This window comes from Lycorma delicatula, chromosome 7 (genome assembly GCF_047948215.1).
Source record: "Lycorma delicatula isolate Av1 chromosome 7, ASM4794821v1, whole genome shotgun sequence".
NCBI lineage: Eukaryota > Metazoa > Arthropoda > Insecta > Hemiptera > Fulgoridae > Lycorma > Lycorma delicatula.
Genome location: NC_134461.1, coordinates 78,267,258 through 78,291,000, shown reverse-complemented (window position 1 = coordinate 78,291,000; position 23,743 = coordinate 78,267,258). Strand labels below are relative to the sequence as shown.

At 29.2% G+C, this 23,743-nt stretch overlaps 1 protein-coding gene across 3 annotated transcripts in view; it reads left to right on the top strand.

Moving 5' to 3' along the window:
• Nucleotides 1–23,743, top strand: part of Tmlh (Trimethyllysine hydroxylase) — a 46,363-nt gene that overhangs the window by 1,967 nt on the left and 20,653 nt on the right. The window contains exons 2-5 of one of the 3 annotated variants that reach the window (XM_075370122.1): nt 1,149–1,317; nt 8,624–8,717; nt 12,426–12,541; nt 22,777–22,976. In XM_075370122.1, the coding sequence (XP_075226237.1) occupies nt 1,302–1,317; nt 8,624–8,717; nt 12,426–12,541; nt 22,777–22,976 (426 nt within the window). In that variant the 5' untranslated portion in view covers nt 1,149–1,301. Of the gene's footprint in view, nt 1–1,119; nt 1,318–8,623; nt 8,718–12,425; nt 12,542–22,776; nt 22,977–23,743 lie in introns of all 3 variants that reach the window. The other 2 variants (XM_075370123.1, XM_075370121.1) reach the window with 2 other exon arrangements.

Here is a 23,743-nt window from a genome sequence, read left to right as displayed (position 1 = left end):
TTCAAATGAGGACTTTTTTCTTAATTTCTTCGCTCAACCAGTGCAGTAACGATGCATAATACTCTCCAGTTATTGTTTGTCCTTTTTCTAAGTAATCAGTGTAGATGATACCGCCTGCCTCCCAAAAATCTGTGGCCATCACCTTGCCGACCGATTTCATCATCTTTGCTTTCTTCAGAGCCCATTTGCCTTAAAAAACCTGTTTTGACTGTTCCTTTGTCTCTGGAGTGTAGTAGTGTATCCATGTTTCATCCACAGTTATGTATCGATGCAGAAACTCGTCAGGATTGCAATATAAAAGCGTCAAAACAGAGTTGACCAAATGATTGTGTTTATTCTCCACTGAGAGCAAACGTGGCACCCATCTTGCCAAAATTTTTTTCACACCCAATTTTTTATGGAAAATTGAAAACTCTGTGCCTTGCTATATGCCTGTGTCCTCAACTATTTTGCGCACTTTGATTTGTCGATCACGTAAAATCATGTAGTGAATTTGTCAATCATTTTGAGGGTGGTCACTTCTACTGGACGTTCTGAACGATGTTCATCTTTTGTGGATGTACGGCCACGTTTAAACTCATTTACCCTATTGTAAACAGTTGCAAACACAGAAGCAGAATGCCATGTACTTTATCTAACTCAGCTTTGATCTCTTAAGCCTTTTAAATATAAATGTTTAATCACCACTTGAAACTCACTTTTTTCCATTTTTCTAAATATACAATAGATTGTTGCTTCAATCGACTATGACAATGAAACCATGTAATGGATACAGCTGGAACTTTAGCGACAAATGATGCTTACTAAAAACAAACCATTTTCGATACTATGAGCACCATCTCTTGGATTTTCTAAGGACTTATTGAACGACCCTCGTAACATAAAATAATTATTATCTTTCTTTTAATAAAGAATGAGAATATATCAAGTAGCTAGGTTAATTTTAATTTTATTTGAATATTATAAAAGAAGTTTTAATTTCTGTAGTATTTTCAAAATGTTTAAAATTTGGAACATGTTCTTTGTAAAGTACAGTGTAAAGGAATTAGATACTATTTAAATAACAAAATTATTAAGTATGGGTGAATTTACATTTTACATGTAGCAATCTTTTTTTAGATTTTTTTAGGATTTTTGTCTTCTTTTAGAATCACTTTAAGAACAAAAGTTATGAAATGTAGTTGATATAATATAGATGGATCACTAAATATAAAAATAGGAAGAGAAAAGATTATGGAGGTAGAAGAATTTTGTTATTTGGGAAGTAGAATTACTGATGGATGAAGCAGGAGTGATATAAAATGCCAAATAGCACAGGTGAAACGATCTTTCAGTCAAAAATATAATTTGTTTATATAAAAATTAATTTAAACATCTTTTTCTTTCTTTTTCCTGTTTAGCCTCCGGTAACTACCGTTTAGATAATTCTTCAGAGGATGAATGAGGATGATATGTATGAGTGAGTGTAAATGAAGTGTAGTCTTGTACATTCTCAGTTCGACCATTCCTGAGATGTGTGGTTAATTGAAACCCAACCACCAAAGAACACCGGTATCCACGATCTAGTATTCAAATCCGTGTAAAAATAACTGGCTTTACTAGGACTTGAACGCTGTAACTCTCGACTTCCAAATCAGCTGATTTGGGAAGACGCATTAACCACTAGACCAACCCGGTGGGTTAATTTAAACATCTGGAAAACATTTTTAAAAGTATATATTTGGAATGTAGCTTTATATGGAAGTGAAACTTGGACAATCGGAGTATCTGAGAAGAAAAGATCAGAAGCTTTTGAAATGTGCTATAGGAAAATGTTAAAAATTGAATTGGTGGATAAAGTGACAAATGAAGAGATATTGTGGCAAATTGATGAAGAAAGAAGCATTTGGAAAAATATATTTAAAAGAAGAAACAGACTTATAGGCCACATATTAATGCATCCTGAAATTGTCACTTTGATATTGGAGGGACAGGTAGATAGGAAAAATTGTGCAGGCAGGCAAAGTTTGGAATATGTGAAACAAATTGTTAGGGATGTAGGATGTAGAGGTATACTTTAATGAAATGACTGGCACTAGATAGGGAATCTTGGAGAGCTACATCAAACCAATCAAATGATTCAATACAAAAAAAAAAGGAGCACTAGTCAGTCCATTATCCAAGTCCCTTCAATGGGACTATTTGGGCCTTGCAGTCCTTCCAGTACTTTTTCATATGATCTTTGTGCCCTTTCTAATGTTGAAAATGTTTGTGTTGTGAGTTTTTTATGTGTGTTTTTGCTCTTGATTTTCTTGTTTAGTTTTATGTTCTCTGTGGTGTCTTCTGGTGTAAAGCCAATTTCCTTCTGATCTTCTCTTATTTCTCTGATCCATCTGCATCCTGTCTTGGTGTTTTTCAATTCGAGATTGTTCTGTACTAGCTGTTTCAGAAGTCTTGAATCTTAATCTTCATGATATGTCCAACAAATCTTAGTCTTCACACATGTTATCAGTGATAGGTACTAACTCTTGGTACACAACTTTGTTGGCCAAAATCCATCACTGCCCGTCTTTCTGGTACTTTTTATTAATGCAAGTTCTTTCAATTTTCTGGAGTCTCTTTGATTGTTCATTCAGGTGGAAGAGTGTTTCTGCTGCAAAGTGGCTTCTGGCTTTATAACAGTGTTGTAATGTCTTATTTCTACGTTTATTGGTAGGCATTTTTTATTCTAAGTGTACCAGATTAATTTTTGAGCTTTAGGTAGTTTCTTCTTATTTGGAGCAAGGTTTTTTTGTTTGGGTTGTTTGTTATTATTTCTCAGAGTTATTTAAATTGGGTTACTATTTTGGTTTTATTACTGTTTATGTTTAGTTCTTTTTATCGTGTTGGTTTCTGGTTTATAATTTCTCTCTTTTTGAATGATATTTTGAAGTTAATTTTTTTTGCAATGTTGTGAAGTTCTAAAATCTGTGATTTACCTTTGTCATTTGCTAATAGTGCCAAGTTGTCAGTAAAATGACAGTTTGTTTTGATTTTTCGATCTATTTTTTCTTTTGGGGGATTTTTTGAGCCATTTATCATTTCTAGAGTGCAGTTGAATAATAGCAGTGAGAGCTCATCGCCTTGGTGCAGTCCTGTTTTGATATCAGAGCTCACCTCTGAATTTTACCTTTGACTTTGTGTTTGTGAGGGACAATTTTATCATGTTTATTAATTTGGTATGTAGTCCGAGGTGTCATAGAATTTTTCGGAAAAATTCTGTGGATGCAGTCATAAAGTTTCTTGAAATCTACAAATGTTATCACCATGTCTCTGATTCTTTTGTTGTAATCCATTATTAGCTTAAGATATGATCTGGTCTGGACAGCTCCTCAAGGTCTGAAAGCTCCCTGGTATGCTATTCTTTCTCCAGTTGTGAACCAATTCTGTTGAGAATGATTCTTGAAAGAATTTTATATGTTGTGTACAGGAGTGAGATTCCCCTATAATTTTTAAGGTCTGTTTTGTCTCCTTTTTGTGTAGTGGATGGATGAGGGCTGTTGTCCAGTGTTCTGGTTGTTCTTTGATCTAGATGTTAACAAGCTATTGCAGGGCAGATTTTTCTGATCTTCCTGCATGTTTCCAGATCTCTACAGAAGTCTGATCTTCTCCTGCTGCTTTTAATTTTTCATCTCACCCAGTGCTTGGTAGACTTCTTTTATAAGGAGAGGGAGGGTTGATGTTTTGTGTTGTTGTTATTGGAGTGTTGGAGTTGTGTTGGTTCTTCACAATTTAGGTGTTTGTTGAAATATTTAGCTAGGATTTCGGCATTGTATTTATTGTTATGAGCCAATTTATCATTTTCATTCTTTATTAGTAGGGTTGGGGTTCGTATTTTTGGAGCTGATTTTTGAAAGTTTTGTTGTAGTTTCGACTGTGTTATTGAATTTTTCCTCTATTGACTTCAGTGTGACATTGTGATGTTGTCTTTTTATTACTCTTAGGGTTCGGGTGGTTTCTTTTCCTTATTTACTAGATTTTGGAAGGATGTTTCTGATTTTCAGGATTGGTGAAATAGCCATGCTTTTGATGTCTTTTCTTCACTGTTTCGTCATATGTGCTGTTTCACCATTGATGTTTTTATGGTTTTTTATTGGGGCTAATTCTTCTATGATTTGTTTAAAGTTGTTTTCTAGATCTTCGAGTTTATTTGTGATTATTTTTTTTTGGTTGCTTTTTGGTAATTTTCATTCTTGATTACTTGAGTAGGATCCATTTTTCTTTTAATTTTATTTTTTAGGGGCTTGGTTTTGTTGCTATCTTTGTAACATTGTTTATTATAATAGATTATAGTTTTGGTTAGTCCTTTTAATAGCCCATATGCTATTTTTCCTTTACTCGTGTCATTCTGTTAATAATGAGAAATGTTTCTCTTGTGTAATCAGTATATGCCGGTTTAATGCATTGTGCCATGACATGAAGGTTTACATTAATTTGTCTTAAATGATCATATACTATCTCCTAAAACTGACAGATATTGTGTACTTTAGGTACATATGGCATCAGTCAAAGTTGCTTTCTTTTAAAGTAAACATGTGTACAGCCAGTCCAGGTGGTTAACTGAATATTTGCAGGTTGAATACCACTTGTGGCGATGATGTGATAAAATGCAATTATATACAGAGTTATTAAAAATGAAATAGGCACTTTTGATGTTCTAAAATGTTTCAAAAATTTTATGTGTAAAAACAATTATTATTATGGTTTTAACAGAAAATATTTTTAAGTTGGCACAACTGCTATTTTTAACATTGTCACATAACCAGTCTGGCAAGATGGCTACTGTTCTTGATAAGGAACCTTTTCGTGTGCTTGAATTAGCCAAAACAAAGTTCTGTTATTGTCAGGAAGTAATGTTTTTGAACAAAGTGTGGTAAACCACCACAACAAAGCAATCCAAAGATATAACTAGAAAATGCAATAAGAAGACAAATGTCTGTGTAATAAGAAAAGTTGTGAAAGATATTCCTTGTTAGAAGAAGTTGATCATTTTCATGACATTTACCAATGTGAAATACAGTTAAATCAATTAGATCAGAAGTTTAGAACTTCCAATTTAGAAGTTTAAATTCTGAAACCAGCTTGTAGAAAATTCAGCTGAAATGATTGAAAATGACATAGTGTAAATTTCAGTTAGTACTAAGGTTAAATGATGATTATTAAGTTTATATAAATATTTCTATGTGACTTCCTGGAACATGTTGACAAAGAAGATGGCTTCTTTCGTTGCCTAATTTCTTTGTAATGTTTGTATGTTTTACATTAATGAGAAAATTAATAGACGTAATATACAAGTCAAAACAAGGAATAAACAAGGAAAACATAAAACCCTAGAGATGCTGTGCAATATATATATGATTTGCCTAAAGTGAATACTTTTTGTACTATTTTCTGTGAAAATGTGTATGGATCGTTCTTTTTTCAAAAACACATTGTAATTGGAGGAATTTATCTCAACATTTTAAGTGAGTGGTTAATATATCAGCTAAAGGAAGATACTGAGAAGTTTATTATAATTTAATATGTAGAATCTCACTGGCTTATAGAAATTCAAACGTATCTGGAATAACACCTTCCTAGATGTTGGATTAGCTATGGAATTGACCAAAAACATGTTGATTTGTTGGTCATAAGGAAGTCCAGATGTAAAATTTTGTGACTACTTTTTATTTTTTTGTGACTACTTTTTATCAAGGAGCAAAACCATTTTTAAACAATGGTTTTGCTCCTCCTTTTACTATTGTTGTAGATGCCTTAAGATGATGCATCACAAACACTGTTGCTAGTGTTGAGGATATGCTTTCACGTGTTTAGGATGAATTAGACTATTGTGTTTATGTCTGTCCTGTGACTCAGAATGTGCATTCATACAATACTTAAAAGACACAATTTAAAAAAAATTAAACAAGAACATATGTATGCTGGATTGATATCCCAGTTACTGATATCAGCTACTGAGACTGTAATCATAGCTCTTTGTAATTTAATTTTTTTAATATGTTTTAAATTCAATATATAAGATTTCATACGTTCTGAGAAGCAGATATCTCTGCTAAAGTGCTTATTGGAAAGAAAGAAAAAATATGGTAATATCAGGCAGCAAGTTTGTAATTTAATTGACTGCTAAAGTAATTTAACTGAATTTTCAGACTTTGGGTCTTCTGTAAGATTGTATTGTTACTCCACTGGGCACTCATTGATTAGTAATTTTATATGATTAATAACTATTAATACAGTAATTAATACCATTAATACTAATTGATTCATAGTTTTATGTGATTAATAGTCTATGTGAAATGTAAGACTGTTTTAGTATACCTTTTTTTTATATTAAAATCCATTGATCTGTTTTGTAAGAGTACTTAACTTAATAGTTATATTATGCATTGGTTATTTTGAAAATGTTTGTTTACTGATTAATATCTATTATTTTTAATGTTATTGTGAAAAATAGTTTTGATCGCCATCCTTATTTTGATAAATTGTTTAAGACCTACCCCTCTCTGAGGGTCGTTTCATAATTTTTTTTATAAAGGGAAAGAACAAGTGTTCAAGGCCTTTTGTTTCCGATTTTTGTCAATCTTAATTTGGAAATATTTTTATAAAATAAATTTAACATGCCTAAAGTTCTTTGAAATAAGCTTCTAGAATATATTTTTAAAACTATGAAGCAGTCTGTTACCTAGTTGTGTTGTAGATATCTAGGAAGTGAAGATAAGGTGAAAACTGCAATATAGAACTAAACAAATTTCGAAGCATTCAAGGTTTGGTCATACTCTCAATTTTTACTCATTTCAAAAATGTGCGTTCACATTCTTATTGATGTAGATGGCTTGAGATTATGCATCACAAACATTGTTGCCAATGTTGAGGATATACTTTTATGTGTTTAGGATGAATTGGACTGTTGTGTTTATATCTGTCATGTGACTGACACTGTGCGCATTTACACTACTTAAAGATACAAACTTAAGTAATTTCCCATAAAACATAGTATATAATTAAAAAGTATATTTTTAATATTTATTAAAGCTATTTTTAACATTTATTTGAATATGTTTTTTTACAGCTTTTATTCATGTGTGTCTATTTTGTCCCACTCTAAGCAGTTCCCCATTAGATAATAAAACATGTTTGGAGTATATTTTCAACTGTATCATCTTCAGTTTTTGTTTAATGCCGTTACTAGTTATAATCCTTATCCTTCCATTGATTTTTTCATTCTCAGGAAATTTATGTTTGTTGCAGTATCATTACAGTGAAGCGTAGAGTTCAAAGGTATAGTTAACTTCATCATTTGATTGATGTGCTTTTTTTGGTCATTTAGAAGCTTCCATTTAGAAAATTAAGCTTTTGTTTCAAATAATCATGATTTGTTTTTAATTACGATGCATCAGAACATTATTCTTTATCAGTTTCTGAGTGAGGCAATTTTTGGCCAAAATTTAAATATTTTGGAATAACTTTTGCTGCACTTACTCATTCCAAAAGTATAAATGAAAATACTTTTGCATGAATCATTTGAATTTTCAAAAATTTTCTTCTAATTCTTTGATACACTTCTACTTCTCCAGTTGACTTTTTTCTACTTAATTGAGTTTAAGTTAAATTTGTAAGTTAGAGAATAGGATAGTAAGGGTAGAGCACTAACTTAGGAAATAAGGTTTTAGAATATGACCATAAGAACCTCGTTCAGTTAATGGAAATACCTAAAACGTATGTATTTTCTAATTATTATCATCCTTAACTGATTCACAATTATCTTTGAAACATTTATATGAATTATAAACTCTTGGATCCTGTGTTATCATATCATCTTGTAATATTTTTGCCAAGCTAGTCGATTTTAACCTTATTCTTCATACAAAATTTGATTTTCTAACTACCTGAATTGTGTGATTCTTCATTATTAAGTAAAACCTAATGTACCTATTCTTTCCATTTGCAAGTACTGAGTTCTTAAGATTTTCCCCTTTTCAAGTTCTTTCCCTTTTTGAATTTAAGAAAACATTTTGTTCCTATAAATTAATAATGCAACTTGTATCAAGATAATGTGTTATCTGATCTATGCATGGAATGTATGAATAACTATCTAAATTAAGCTTTTTTAACTAATTTTAGAACTTTTGAAGTGTAAACTAGAAATACAGAATCTCTTTATTCAGTTTCACCCTCATAGGGGGTGGTTTAAAGAGAAATTCTAACATCTTTTTTTTTGTAAAATTTCATTGGTGCTAAGTATGTATGTACAAGGGGCATAGATGTCTGTGGGGCTTAATTTTAACAAAGGTACTCTAGATATCAGAAGATCTCAAGAGTATTGTAAGAATGTTTCAGTGAGTTTATTCATTTAACTGATCAATTTATATTTTATTTTTGTAATCCTCCAGCTAATAAAACTTTGATTACTTTTGTGTGATACTCGACTGATAATTAATGCACATTGTTAACATTACTATTTGTATAAAAATGATTGTTTGTGATATTACTTATTTTAGTTTTTCTTTTTACTTGATCCCAGTTCTTCAGTTGCTTATTGTGATTTTTAAGGATTTTCTTTGTTATGTATGTTTTTGTCAACTTTTATTTTTTGTTTTATTTTTAGATATTAAGCTCTTTGAAGAATATCTGGAGATAAAATTAGATAAAAATCTAAATCCGTTGAGACTAAATTACATATGGCTTAGAGACAATTGCAGGTAATTTGTATTTTAAACATTTTTTTTAACAAAAATGAATTAATCATATAGTTAGTTATTCAATTTTAGAAGTGCAGTGTGATCCATTATGAAAATAAATAAATAAAAATTTAACTTAATTTATATGGTATTTCTGTTGTAAAGATATATTTGGAACTACTTTTTTTGACATTAATATTATAAGCATGCTGTCTACAGTTAACAGACTTTACTTCCTCTTTCTGCTGTATAGGTTTACAGTAGTACAGCCATACTACAAGGCTGCTCAGTCTTGTTTAATTTGATTAGTTGGGGCCAAAATGTTCCTTTATTGTAAAATTATGAAAATGCTATTTTTTGTTTAATGTAAATCTTACTGAAAAAAGAATTTGATAAATTAAAAAAGTTATATTCATATAAGTGTTTTAAAATATAGGTATAATGAGTAAAGGAACAGAGAGTTACCTATTCATCCAGAAGAATATAGTCAGGTTTCTGGATATAAAAATATTGAATTAATTAATTTACTCAAGTATGTTCTTGTATATTGATTATCATATTTTACCTTCTGTACTTCAAATATGAGTCTAGCATGATATTTTACATTGACTGTAGGTAAGGTAATATAAACGATCTTATGAACATAGGTAATAAATTCCTTAATATTTACAATGTTTCTTTGAACAATCTGACTATAAATTATTAAATTCTTTTTTGATGTCACATTTTAACCTTTCTTTGAGAGTGAAACTGTAATTAAAAAAATAATTGTTAATTGTTATAGATGTAAGTAATAAGTATTTAGATTTGACAATTTTTTATCATTGTTTTCATTGTATCATCTGTTTAAACAATATATAAAGGCTAAGATAAAGTAGTTTTTATTATTTATCTGTTTAAGAAAGTTGCCTTTACTAGCCTATTGTCAACAGAAGTAATTACACATCATTTTTCTTATATTTCTGTGCAGTTGTTTGTTACACTACTTTTCTTTCAAGCTATACTCTGTCAAATACATTGTTTACAAATACTTTTTCTCAACATGCCCAAGCCATTTTTTTGTGATTTGTTACCTTGAACATACCATTTATTTACAGTTCAAATCTTTCTAAAGTAGCCTCTGAGTAAAGGATAAAGTAGAAAGTATTTTAAGTCCTAATTTATGAGTCCCCTCCATAAGAAAACCAACACCTTTCTAATGTGACGTTTATTTTTTTAGAATTCTTATTTTTATTAAGAAGTAATAAAAGAAAAGAAAATTTTTACTTCAGAATTATAGGAGTTAGGATGAAGAAAATGTATTTTATATTAATGGAAGATAATTATCTCCAGTCTTGCTGGACAACAATTTGATAACTTTTGATTACAATTTTTCAAGTTATATAGAATATTAAAATAAAAATTATAATGCGGTATAGAAAGTGCCACTCTGACCTTTAATTTGGTAATAGAATATTGATGTGAAAGGAAACTGTGGTGGAATTTGATGAAACCCATCATAAATGACAATTAACCTGAGTTAATGTTCAGTTTATGCCTTCTTGTTCAGAGTTTCTTTGCTGTAATTAACACAGATAATTTATGTAACAGAACAATGCATAATTATATTTGCATTTATAATTCATATAAATTGATGAATTTTTTTAGCAATTCATTTCATGAAAAAATTTTAACTTTTTATATTTTTTAAATAACATTTTCATTTTAATTTTTCTGTTTTTTTTTTTTTTAACTGGAAACAAGTTTAAAACACTTTTAGTAAAAAAGTACTGTTTAGAAATAAATTCAAATCTTTTATTAAACAGTTAGTTGTAAGATATCACAGCAATAAAAACCTGCTTTGCAATGAAATAAAAAGTAATAATGCATTAATGAATGATTAAATGGAAAAAATGTTTAAACTACCTAATGGTTCTGGCAATAAAATCACTTCTAGTAAAGATGAAGTTGTTTAAGGATTCACAAGTGTGCTAGTGAAAGGATTACCCATTTCAGGACCAATTAAACTAACCATGCAAGTGGCAACAGTATTGTCAAAAAATGACAGGATAGAATCAAATTTTGATGAGGTTGTTGGCTATTGACATTAACATACTTTTGATAATAAAATTGAAAATAAATTATTGCCACAGACCAAGCATAAAATGCAAAGAACATAAATATAATAATAATAATAATAATAATAATAATCTAATTAATTATAATAATTATTATTACTTTTTTACATTAACTGCTATAAAATCATCAACTGAATATACGAGGTTTGTTCAGAAAATAACTGAACATTTTTAATTAAGCACCAATGAAGATATTTAGTGATGTGTTGGCAGGATTGTGTTTTGCATAATCTTCTCTATAATCACATGGATTGTTGATATCAAACCATGTGGATTGGACTGTTGATATCTCTTTTAGTTTTCATGTTACTGTTATTTGAGTGCAACATGTTTGTGTTAGTAGTGTTTTTTGTAATGTGTGATTTTCAGAAGCAACAATACAATGTAAAATTTTGTGTGAAACGGGAAAATTTAAACAGAAACATTTCAACTTTTGAAACAGTGTATGGAGATGATGTTCTGGGTCGTATGCAATGTTATGAATGGTTTTCATGATTTAAAAGTGGTTGTCCATCAATTGAAGATGACCCTCGACCAGGAAGGCCTTCGAATTTAACTGACGACACCCATGTTCAGAAAATCCATAACCTGGTGCATGCAAATTGTTGATTAACTGTCAGAGAACTTGCAGAAGAGGTTAGCATCTCAGTTAGGTCATCCCACAACATTTTGACTGAAAAATTGAACATGCATTGAGTTGCAGCAAAGTTTGTTCCTCGTTGAATGACCAAATAACATAAAGAACATTAAGTGGATGTTTGTCAGCAACTTCTTGAACAAACCAGTGATGATGAAACATTCATCCAAAGGATCATAACTGATATGAAAGCTGGGCTTATGACTTCAACATTGAGACAAAAGTTCATTCATCACAATGGATTGATGCGTCGTAAATTTAAATTGCCCAGTATCATCCATCGAATCTTGGGTAATGATAATGAAGTTTTAGACTGGATGTTTCTATTTTTGCGTCGTGTTTGTTTTATACATAAAATTTAATATTGTTGTGTATATGCTTTGTTTTGGAAGAGTTTTTAATGAGTTTGTTTTTATTTTAATCTTTGTGGTTCTGTGTTAGCTTTTGATTCTGTTATCCGAGAAGGGAGCCTTTACACCCCTCTTGGACATTGTTAAATTTTGTAGTTTTTGTTATTATTTTTACTTTTATGTTCCTTTTAAATAAATTTATTGTATTTTAAGACTCCGGTTGTGGTATTAGGTTTTAGATAAAATCAATTCAATATTAGTTTTAAGTTTTATTTCATTTTTAATATTTTAGTGTTTTAATAGGGTACAAGGACCAATAATTTGTAAAATTAAAAATAAAGATTAGGAAAATAAAGTTTGATTATTCTCTGAACAGACTTCTTATTGAAAAATGTGTTAGATAAAATAGTCTATATCCTATATTTCTAGAATTTAATTAATTCTTAAATACAATTCAAATTTTTTAAATACTGTAATTGAATTTATTATGTGGTTTTTACTATCTAGCAATTTTTTGATGATTGATTGATTACTACTATCTAGTAATTTTTTTGATGTTCTAGTAGTTTTCAGTTTAGAAAGATTTTACTATATATTTTTTTAATTGGACTGTCCTTTTTTTCAGATGTTCCAGATGTTATTCTCACAATTTAAATCAGAGAATTGTAAATATATTGGATATCCCAGATCATATTAAGCCAAAAAAGTGGGAGATATCAGATAATAAATTAATAATTTTGTGTCAGTTTATAGTAGTCAGTTTTGTCTATTTTTTTTTTGTACATATTATTTCATTCCATAATTAATTTTTTTATGTATCAATTGTGGTAATTGGAAATTCTGTTTCAGGGAGATAATCGTTTCTATAAATATAGTTTACAAGCAATTATAATATTTTTTTTATGCATAGAATATTAATGAGACTGAGTTAATTATTCTTGCTGACTACGTCCGGCTGTTTGGACTCATCTTGGAGCTGTGCATGTCAAATCTTTGATGATTATTCAATTGCTTATTGCATATGAAAATTGATGTCATTAACTGATGAATCCATATTTTGTCATTATGTATATCTAATCAGTACTGGAGGCTTCTTTTGGTAATAAAGTTTTCTTTTAATAGATTTGCCAATCTTTCTGGCTATGCTTCTTCTTTATTTGGATTCTTGTTACTTTTCTCTTACTGCACCTGCTTACATTACTGTACGGACTATATGTTATTGTACCTTTGAGCCCAATGAATACTTCATTGACTAGATTGATTTTTGTCAAACATTTAAGCTACTTGAACTGGGTGCTTTCATTACATTAATGCATTATTTATATGTTTATTGAAATTATACTTTTTTCCTTTTTTTTCGCCATTAATTTGGTTGGCTTGTTGCATTTCTTAATTGTGTTTTACTATGCTCTGCTTTTTTGTTTAAATATATGCGCATTTTACACTTATTATCATTGTGTAATCTGATTTTGGGCCTTTCCTGAAAATTGTACTTTCAGGTTTTGAATGAATCACATGTCAATTCAACCATACTATCTCACCCACCATCTCAGATTTTGATGAATCTTAGCTTGTTTGTTCTACCTGTAGAGGTAAGCAACCATACCAAATTTCAATTCTCTGTCTCACTTCGTTATCGTGTTATGGCCATTCAAAGTTTTGAGGTTTTTCACATTTTGCTAGTCTGATGTTGCAAGTCAAGAAGTGTCTGTCAGTATAAAATAATTTGTCAAATGTTTATTTTTCATCCAATTTTCTGTCTAAACTATGGGGATTCTAGAGAAAAATATAACATTCTTTTAAGTGTAACGATTTTGGGAGAAAAAAATCTTTTTTTGAATCTTCAAGTGTTTTTTATAAAGGAAAACAGGGTTTAGTGTTAATATTGTTAGAAGGGAAAGGGATAATCACAAAATTTTTTTCCTAAATAATCCTTATGAAGTGGGCTGTAATATAAATAAATAAAATTTTTGGGGTTTTCATTCCTTTGTATATTTTTTTAAAACTAAATGTAAATATTTTTAATCTTTGAGTGAGTGAAGCATTGTACAGCCCCCCCTTGATCCCCTTGGTTGTTGATTTGTGTTCCACAGGAAATAATTTTTGTTTTAAAAAGCTTTTTATTTTTGACACCTTGGAATTATATGTAAACACAGTTTACAATATTAACTGTTAATCAATTATTACATTATTTTAACAATTTTAATAATAGAATAAAATTTACTACTGACATAGAAAATAATAAAACATTACACTTTCTTGATGTTTTGAGTGATTATAATAATGATGTAAAACTTTCTATCTTTAAAACAGAAACTATTATACAAAATAAAAACCCATCTTCAATAACATACAGTGAAGAATTACAAGTTAGTAGACATGGACAAATTTAAAGTTTAAAATCCTATTGACATATTTATATAGAAAAATGTGTAGTCCCTGCAGTTATGAACTTAACTTTGAAAACTTACCAGATTTATTTCAGTTATTGTTTCACTTTATGTGGGTCCTGTTCAGTTTAAAGCACTTAGAAAATTTTTGACATTACTTTCTGAATAGAATTCATATGCTCCATTAAGAATTGTTATGTTCTTTTAGTTGAGGTGTATGGATGTACAACTGCAAGGATGTGAGGAATTGGCACTGGGCAGGTATCATCTCGTGTTGGCCAGTAAATTGATGGTGATAGTCGTGCAGAATGTAATAACTTAACTGTAACATCATCTTCTTTACCCACTTTGGTTATTATTCTATCAGAGATTGTCATATGTGCAAGCAATGTTACGAGAGGGATACAAGTCGTCTTCTTTCACATTTGGTGTCAGTTCTTTTCTTAAGTTGTAATTGAGAATGGGGTTCTCATCACTGCTGATCCTAAATGCTTTGAAAGTCCCAGAACAATCTTTTGGCCTAAAGTTATAAAAACTTCTTGTTCCCGGAAGTGTTTTTAGGTCTTCATAGCGTTCTTCAAGCTTAGAATGGATCAGATTTACAGAATTTTTGGAAATGAAATGAAAGTTAACTTTTGTGATGTTTAATTTACAAAAGTGAAAGAAGTCATCTGGAGTTAATATTTGATTCTGAAGAGGCCTTTGGAGACTTTGTTCTCATTCCAGGCATTTTACAGTATCGCCAATCCCATCACATTTTGTTTTTCTGTGGCTTTTAGCAAAGAATGACCACTGAGTTTTTAACATGAAATCATTTTTATGCAGAAAAAGGTTCATTAAATTAATTAATTAAAAAACTCACTTACCAACAATTCTAATTCATTAAATTAAACTTGTCCTTGTATTGTGATGCACAACCGTTACTAAAACAGTGAATTTCTGTAATGTTGGAAAGTTTTCCTGGACAAATTCTGATAGCTTTTCTTGTATTTTATACACCATATAAATGTTATGCATTAAGTCATCTTATATAATAGTGTGATGAAACTATGTTTTCATCAATACAACTTCTTAAGTTTGTAATAACAGGATGTACTGTAGAAGAGTCTGAAGTCCAGTGGTACCCCTGAGCCTCATCCTGGATAGTAAAAGAGTAATTCTCGCTAAAATCCATTGAAATAACAGCAGCATTTGAAGCAGAGGAATCTTTCAGGTTTTTAAAAAGTTTTGATTGGCACTTTGCAATGTATGAGTGTGGAACTAGTTTTTCAAGTTTGGTAGTGAGTTTATCAATAAATTCATCAACTTTTGCAGTATATGTGTCCTGTCTGTTGAAATCCATTGTTTGTATTCAATTCTGTTCTCTTCATCACAGTCATCAAACTTTATTTGTAGAAGGTATGTTAAATTATCTTTTGAGGGGCAGTTGTCACAGAATGCAGCATGCATTCACGATTAGAGTTTTCACATAGCAGATTTATGAGCTCTTTATATCCCTCTTCAAGTTGTGCTACATGAATGAGCAGTATGACATTTTGGTGAATGGTACAGATGCAGACAGAGTGGGTTCCGCTGGCAGTTGCCAAAACACACCAGTTGGGTCGAAGCGTGCAGAATTTTGTAAAACCTACTTTGACTTCAGGATACTCCCATTTAAAATTTGAGAATATTTTATGTAGATTGCCCAAAATTAATCATTTCTTCTCATATTGTTTTTCCCCTAAACTTACATCTTTCATACCAGGTAAAAACCTTGTCTGTTCATCACTTTGAAAAAAATTGACAACCAATGTTTTGACCTCAGGCTTTAGTTTTTCCCTCTTTTTGGTTCAGGCTCAGCAAGAAAACGTTTTTGTTTGAATAGACTTTCTGATTGCCAGAGTAATTAGAAACTTGAAAAGTATCTTTAATTTTTTCTCAGCCAGTTCAGAAATGCTGCGATTGTTAATAGCTGAACTTTCTTCTTTGATGTCAGTTGAGGTAGTAGTTGTTTATCTGTTTTCTACTAGCAAGTCCATATCAACAGCTTTTTGTTCCATTATTTTTTTTTCTAATTTGGTTCCTTCTTGTGGCACTTCAACATCAAGAACAATTTCAATTTTCTTTTTCACATTTAGTTATAATTTTTCTAGTTTCTGTTGTGGTTACCTTATTGTACATTTCTCATTAAGTACACATAACTTTAAAGGTTGACACCCCAGATCTGTTAAAGAAGCATTTAAAGAATCAATAGCCTCTTCTTGTAAATCATTAACTTCAACATTATTGTCATCATTTAGCTGTACATCTTCTTCATCACTACCATGATTAGCTGGAGTTGTAAATAACATTTTACAACAACAGGAACGTAATTTTTCTCCTGATTTTATTTTAAGCCCTTGCTTGACACATGTCCTGCTCTGTTGTAATTTTTCACTCTTAAAGTTTATTTAAATAGGTTTCTTGTGCCTTTTGTAAGGATCACAACAAGTTTTTTTTGTAGGAATTCTACATTTTTAAAAAATAAACTCATGATGAATACAAACTGTAGTAAGACTATGAACTTCAGTTCTTAGCTTAAGTTTATTGAGTTCTTCCTCAGACAATTCACTTGCATTTTCTATTGCCTTTTGGGTGACATAATGCATTTTGTGACATTCTGTCTGTGGTAATATCCCTCACTGCACTTATCTTCTATTTCAAATTAAAGTTAAATAGCAAGTTCAGATCTCTTATACCCGGTAATTTAATATAAATGTTCTAGCAAATATTTTTTAATTGTTGTGTATTTCTTTTAAAATGAGTAGAGTTTCAAAATCAACCACATCCAAAAATTTTCAATATTGATTTTTTAGTGAATATGACTTAAGTTAAGTCACACAATATATGCAATAAAACAAGATTTGTGCTTCTATACCAGCTATATTACAAGAAAACTGCTTGATGTGTTTAAAACTCAGCCACATCTTGAAATAATACGATATAAATATTTGAAAAAAATAATTATTACTTTTTAAATTTAGTAGAAAGTGTGTATTAAAATGTTTAGTAAATGTAAATGTAAATGTTTTTTTTTTTTTTTTTATAAATAAAAGTAAATTATCTTGTAGTCAAAAATCCACTTTTTTGTTGTTTTAAAACCAGTCAAATCCCATATTCTGTTTCAAAATCAGCCTCATCCAAACAAAAAATTGAGTTTCTGCTAAATGTAAATAGCTAACAAAATAAAATTTTTATTATTTAATTAGGAGTGACTTATTTATTCTGTAATGAATAAATCAAAATTTTTAGCTATGAAAATGTTACTGCTATCAGTTTTTTCCTGTCCTCTCAAATATATTACTAAAAAAAGATTAATTACTTACAGTTTACTAGTAGTAATAATCCATAAAAGTAAAGAAAAACACAAAAACCACTACACATTCACACACAGAATTAATACATAAAATCCTAAGCAGTATACACCATGCTGTTTCCTCAGGAAGGACAAGTAACAGACTGACTAGGCAAGGAAAGAATAGCTTCTCTGATGATATGTCCATACATGAATGTCTTCTATTGGTATTTGCACGGTTCCAGCTGTAAACTAACATGACTGCGCACTTTGCAAGCTGAGTCTGTTTGTACTTGTAGCTTTCTTATTTTTGAACTCAACTAAGAATTGTAATCAAATAATTAGTTATTACTCTGAAAATAGTGCAAGTTTAATAATTGACATAAGTCTTATAATGGCTCAATGAGTAATTTTAAAAACATTTACATTTAACTTAAAAAACTATACAAAGGAATGAAAACCCCAAAAATTTTATTTATTTATATTATAGCCCAATTCATAAGGATTATTTATGAAAATAATTGTTATTTCCTTTCCCTTCTTGAGATATTGAATTTAACGCTAAACCATGTGTTTGATTTTAAAAATGTTAGTGGTGCAAAAATAAATTTTTTTCTGCCAAAATCATTACACTTAGTAGAATGTTATATTTTTTCCTAAGTCTCCATAATTTAGAGGGCAAAACTTGAAAATTTCACGATCGGATAAAAAATAAAAAAATGACAGATTATTTTATATTCAGATGCTAATTGTCTTGCAACATCAGACTAACAAAATGTGAAAAACCTCAAAACTTTGAATGGTCATAACATGATAATGAAGTCAGGTAGGTTAATATATGTTTATCATAATATGATAATGAGTTGAAATTTGGTGTGGTTACTTACCTCTATAAGTAGAACAAACAAGCTAAGTTTCATCAAAATGTAAGATTGTGGGTAAGGAAATTTTTTTTTTTTTTATTGAATTGACGTGGAATGACCCAATACCAATTTCCTTACAAATTTTTACATGATTATTTATTTTTCTAGTGAGGGTTTTCCATCAACTCCTTTTTCCAATTCTTGATAAAATCTCTTCATTTTCAACTTTATTAATTTACCTAATTTTCATTGTTTTATAACATCTCATTATTTTAAGGTCCCTTTTCCTATTAAAGGTTCTTTTGACTTTCCCATCTATGCTTTACTAATATAAAGCCTTAACTCTTAGTATTAATATTTTTATATATTTATAAAATATTTGTTTATTAAAATATGTGAAACTTTATTTGCTTGTATTTAACTACTAATGTATTTTCAGTCATTGATCTTGATATATTTTCTGTCAATGGTAGGTAGTAAAATTGCAAGCCTACCTTGTAATTTTACTACCTAAATAAGAAAATTCTTTAATTTTCAGTAATAATGTTCTTGTACTTAATATTTAACTCGTCATTGATTTTCTTAGAAGTTTCATTGCTTCTTTATACTTTGTTGTAAAATTTAATTTCTCTCTTAGTACCATTAAATATATTTTTGAATCATTTTTAGATTTAATAAAAGAATTGCATGATTAGAAAATCTGTATTGTTTTATTTTTCCTTGGGTTGCTAATCTGATCTTAAATCTCCCCTTCAATTCATTTATTGTGTGTTTGTTCAAGCTGAAGTGTAAAGGTGATGAACTATATATTCTTGTATTACTTATTTCTTTATTGTTATTCATCTTCTTTAATCTTCAGTCATGGCTATTTTAATTTTTTAATATGAAAATCATTTCATTCTGTTTTTAACAATATATTTAAAAAAATAACTTTGTACATATATGCTCCCATTTTATATTATTCTTAGTTCCTACTCATAATCTACAAATGTGTTTTATTTTTGGTTTACCATACCTTCTAGATCAGAGTTAAACATCTCTTCAGTACATCCACGCTCTTTCTTAAATAAACCTGTTATCATTTTGTATTCTTATCATTTATCATTCCTTCCATTTCTTATTTCTTTTATCTATGAATTATCTTGGTTAATATTTTAAATGTGTGAAATTTTAAACTGACAGCTGATACTTCTTAGTTAATTGGTAATGCTTACAATTTCTATTGCTGTTTTCTTTGAAAATAGAGTTACGGTTTTTATTGAAAGTTGTAGGCAGTTTTTCTAAAAAGAATAGCAATTCTTTATACCTGTTGCTATATTCTTATTAAAAATTTTTAGACCTTTATCAGCAATTGCTGTTATAAATGTAGAATCTGCTCTGAAGTTATCAGTACTTTTTTTTTCTTTTTCCAAACCTTATTAGATAATTATTCTTCTCTTTCTACATGTTCTTGCTAGTTACCAGTTGCTAGCTTTTTTTTGGTTTTTTGTTGTTTTTCCACCCCACTTATACTAATACCTTTCTTTAGGTTTCATTTCTGCACTATTATCTCATTTTTCTTTGTTAAAACTATTTTCCCATTAGATTATTTTCATTTCTTCATACTATATTTTTTCTTCAACCAGTCTTTGGTGCTTTAAATTCTGTATCTCTTTTAGATTTTAAAAATTGATGAACTTTCTTGGATACATCGCCTTATATAAATTTCTGTGTTCACACATCAATGATAATGCACTTTTTGTGCAATATATATTTTTATCATTGGCTTTTCTCCTCTGCAGTTTCTTGAGCTCTAATTATTATTATTTTTTCAAAAAGTAATTTTTATTAGGTTATTAAGAAACAGGATGTTATGTTTTAAAATTACAAATTTATGTTTATGTTTACAGTTAATTCTAAGAAATGTAAATTATCTTGTAACATAGTCTCTATCTTTATTGAGTCATCTATCAAACTATGGCCCAAGTTCTTTGTGTTCAGTTGTAAAAATCAACTGTCCACATTGTTAACCATTTTGTAAATTTATTTTGCTATTCATCACTAATTGGTGCCAACTACTAAGAAACGTCTTAGGAGGGTGTATTAAGAGGAGGAAGTCACTAGTTCTAAGTAAGGGCTGTTGGATGGAGTGTAATTGTTTTCTTCCAATTGATATGATGATATTTGTTTGACATGACAGCTGCATGAGTATGGATGAGTATTATTATGTTCCGAAAAATGCCAGAAGTAAACATCCTAAGTTTTGTGCTGGTTGACATGTGGTAACTTTTCAAAGTTTTTTCATTATACTGCAGAATTTATTATTGAGTTTCTGATTATGGAGAATTCCAAGTTTATCTCATAATATGATAAATGTTATCTTTTGTATTAAAATCATACGACTTATTTTTTTTTCTATTAAAAGGACTGTTGCTTCATTTCAGGTGTGTTATATGGCATCCAGTTCTTATCTCCTGTTGTGGTATGGGTCAACATTTGTTCTCCTTCCTCCCACTAACTCTGATGTCAGAGCACTTGCAAAATGTTAGTTCTTTTGATCTTTTGTAAGCATCCTTGGCATCCACCATGTGGAACGTTTTGATAATTAAAATGATACAAGTTGGAAGTTGGTTTTTTGTGGTGCCTTATTTTACAGTAAGCTTTATTGGAGGATTTCTGTTCACACAACAATTTCTGTTGTGTGAAACATTTTTTAATATTCGGATGGCTGCCTGAATGGCTGAAGTCTAACAATATTATGAATTGTTTATTTTTAGAACTGCTATGTATGTAAAGGTATTGTGTATAACAGACTACTTATTGAGAGAGGAGGTATAATAATTTATGCTATATAGTCTTCCCCAGTCTTTTTATGGCTGTAATTCTCCTAAAGCACTTAAAATATATAAACCAGGGATTTTCAGTTTCACTTTTTTCTTAGTCATTATGTTCAATGAACGATCAGCCACTATGGTGAACAGAACAGAATGGAGGTATCACTTGTGGATTGAATGCTCTTGCATTTTGATGTGTTTGGCATCTTGATACAGTAACAGTATATTTAGAGCTTAGTGAAGAAGACAACAGGTGACTGCTTCACTCCTCACTATCTATTAAGCATTGCCTGAGTGCTTGTTATCTTGTGAATATCCATTTTTAGGAGTGACTTATATGTCAGGACACTCACGATCTTTTTGTGATGGCATCTGACACACATACATTTATTTTACCTAAATATTCCAAATCTTATCTAAAAAAAAATCACTTGATGCATTGATTTAAAACACTCTTAGGTATTAAAGTAGTTTAAGTATTAATGTTAATGTAATTTTTTTTAGATATAATCTCTCAAAACGTATTTAAAAAGCAAGCAGGACCTCAATAACCCAATTACTGATGGCACAAATAAAAAGAAATTTGGTGGAGGCTTAATTAGAACATAATTAATCTGGAAAATATTCATTTATATTGGTAAATCCTGGAATTAATAAAAAAGTTTAGTCACACATATTTTTGTGATGTATTTCATCATAATATAATAAAATAATATCCATGTATATATTTGGATATATTTTACTTCCTGTTATTTGACTTTAAAATCATGATCTAGCAATTATATTATTTATCGTGGCCTCATCCATGTGTCTTCTTGAGTGGTCTGTTTTTAGGTTGTGTTTTACTTATTTGACCAAACCCTTATGCCCCATATATTTTCCTTTCCTTTTATTTTGCCTATTGTATCATTCCATTCCACCCATTATTGTCACCTGTTTCATAATCTTGTAAATCGCCTACTTCCTGACATGTTGTATTTATATTTTTTTATTATTTTATGTTAAAGTAGTAATTATTTATGGAAATAGTCTTTAAAAAATAATACTGAAATTTAGATCTTATAATTATATCTCCTTACTCAATACAATTTCTTTCTTACATCATCTCATATGTTGACTAATGTATAATTCTTTAACAACAAATTCTGTGTATTTTTTAATCATGACTCACTATTTTCTACTATCTAAATTTGACCTATCAATTTCTCTATTGAAATTGTCAGATTTTCCAGTTATATTTAAAATTACATACGGTTCCAAGAATGTCATGGATGTTAAATTTTTGATGGTTTCTTGAAAAGTTTCTCTTAGAGATCTAATTTTTAAATGATTTTATCCAAAAGGATGAATCATATTTTATTAAAGAAAGGAAATCAAATTATGATGAGAGATTATAAATTTTAAACTTAGATTATTAATCTTTTCAGTACCCTTCAGTCCAGCTGTTTGAGTTTAATAACAAATAAGATTAAATCAAAGAATTTTAACAGCAATGTTGATCGTAAAGTAATTCATCTTTCTTATAAATATTATATAATATTTTTAATTAATGAAAATTTCAGGTAACTTCTTACCGAATTTATGCTTTCTTTTATAGGGAACAGTGAACATGAATCAGAATATCCATTGAAGTGGCTAATAAACAATTTAAACTTAGAAGTTCTACCGCAACCAGTGCTTTGGTCTGGCAAAATTTCTGATGCTGTTACTATTAAAAAGAATGATTTAAATTCTGAAAAAAAATTATATGATTTAATACGTTCGTTATTTGTTTATGGTGTAGGATTTGTTGAAGATGTAAGGATAAAAAATTTGTTCTTTTTTACTATAATATGGGGTTGCTTAATATTATTATTTTATTTTATTTTGCATCTTTGTAATTATGTTTAAAAAACTCTATACTAGTAAGTATGTCAAGCTCTGAGGTTGTTTTATCTTTTGTTTAATTGTTGTTTGAATATTTAACAAAAAAAAATTGTTTGAATAATAAATTCCTAACTTGATTGTCTTAATTAGTATAAAAACAAAGCGCCACATTTTATTATTATTAATATGAGTTTTAAAGTAATGCAAGCCAGTGTATGTTATTTGTATCCATATATATATATATATTTTTTTTTTTGTAGTAAGTAGCAAACAAAAATTATTTATATAAAATAGTAATTTTTCTTTTGCTTATCTGAATTCAAATCTTTCCTTCATTTTATCATCATTATTTTTGATTATAATTGTTACTTATCTGTTACTTTTGCATTTGTGCTTGTTTGAATTGTAAATATCCAAAGCTCTCCTTCTTGTTTTAAAAGTAATTTGTAAGAGTTTTTAGTTTTCAAAATGTGTTTTGTTCAGTTGATTTTTATCAGATTTTAAAAAAACCTGTAATAATATATACATTATTAAAAGAAAATTCTTAAAATAGCAATTACTCTACTAATTTAATTATTAGTTTCTGTACGTATTTTTTATATATATATTTTTAAAAACAAGATTTGTCAAGTTTAAATTAGGTTTAAATTTTTATTCTGGTCAATAAACACAGATATTTTCAGGTTAATTGAATTATT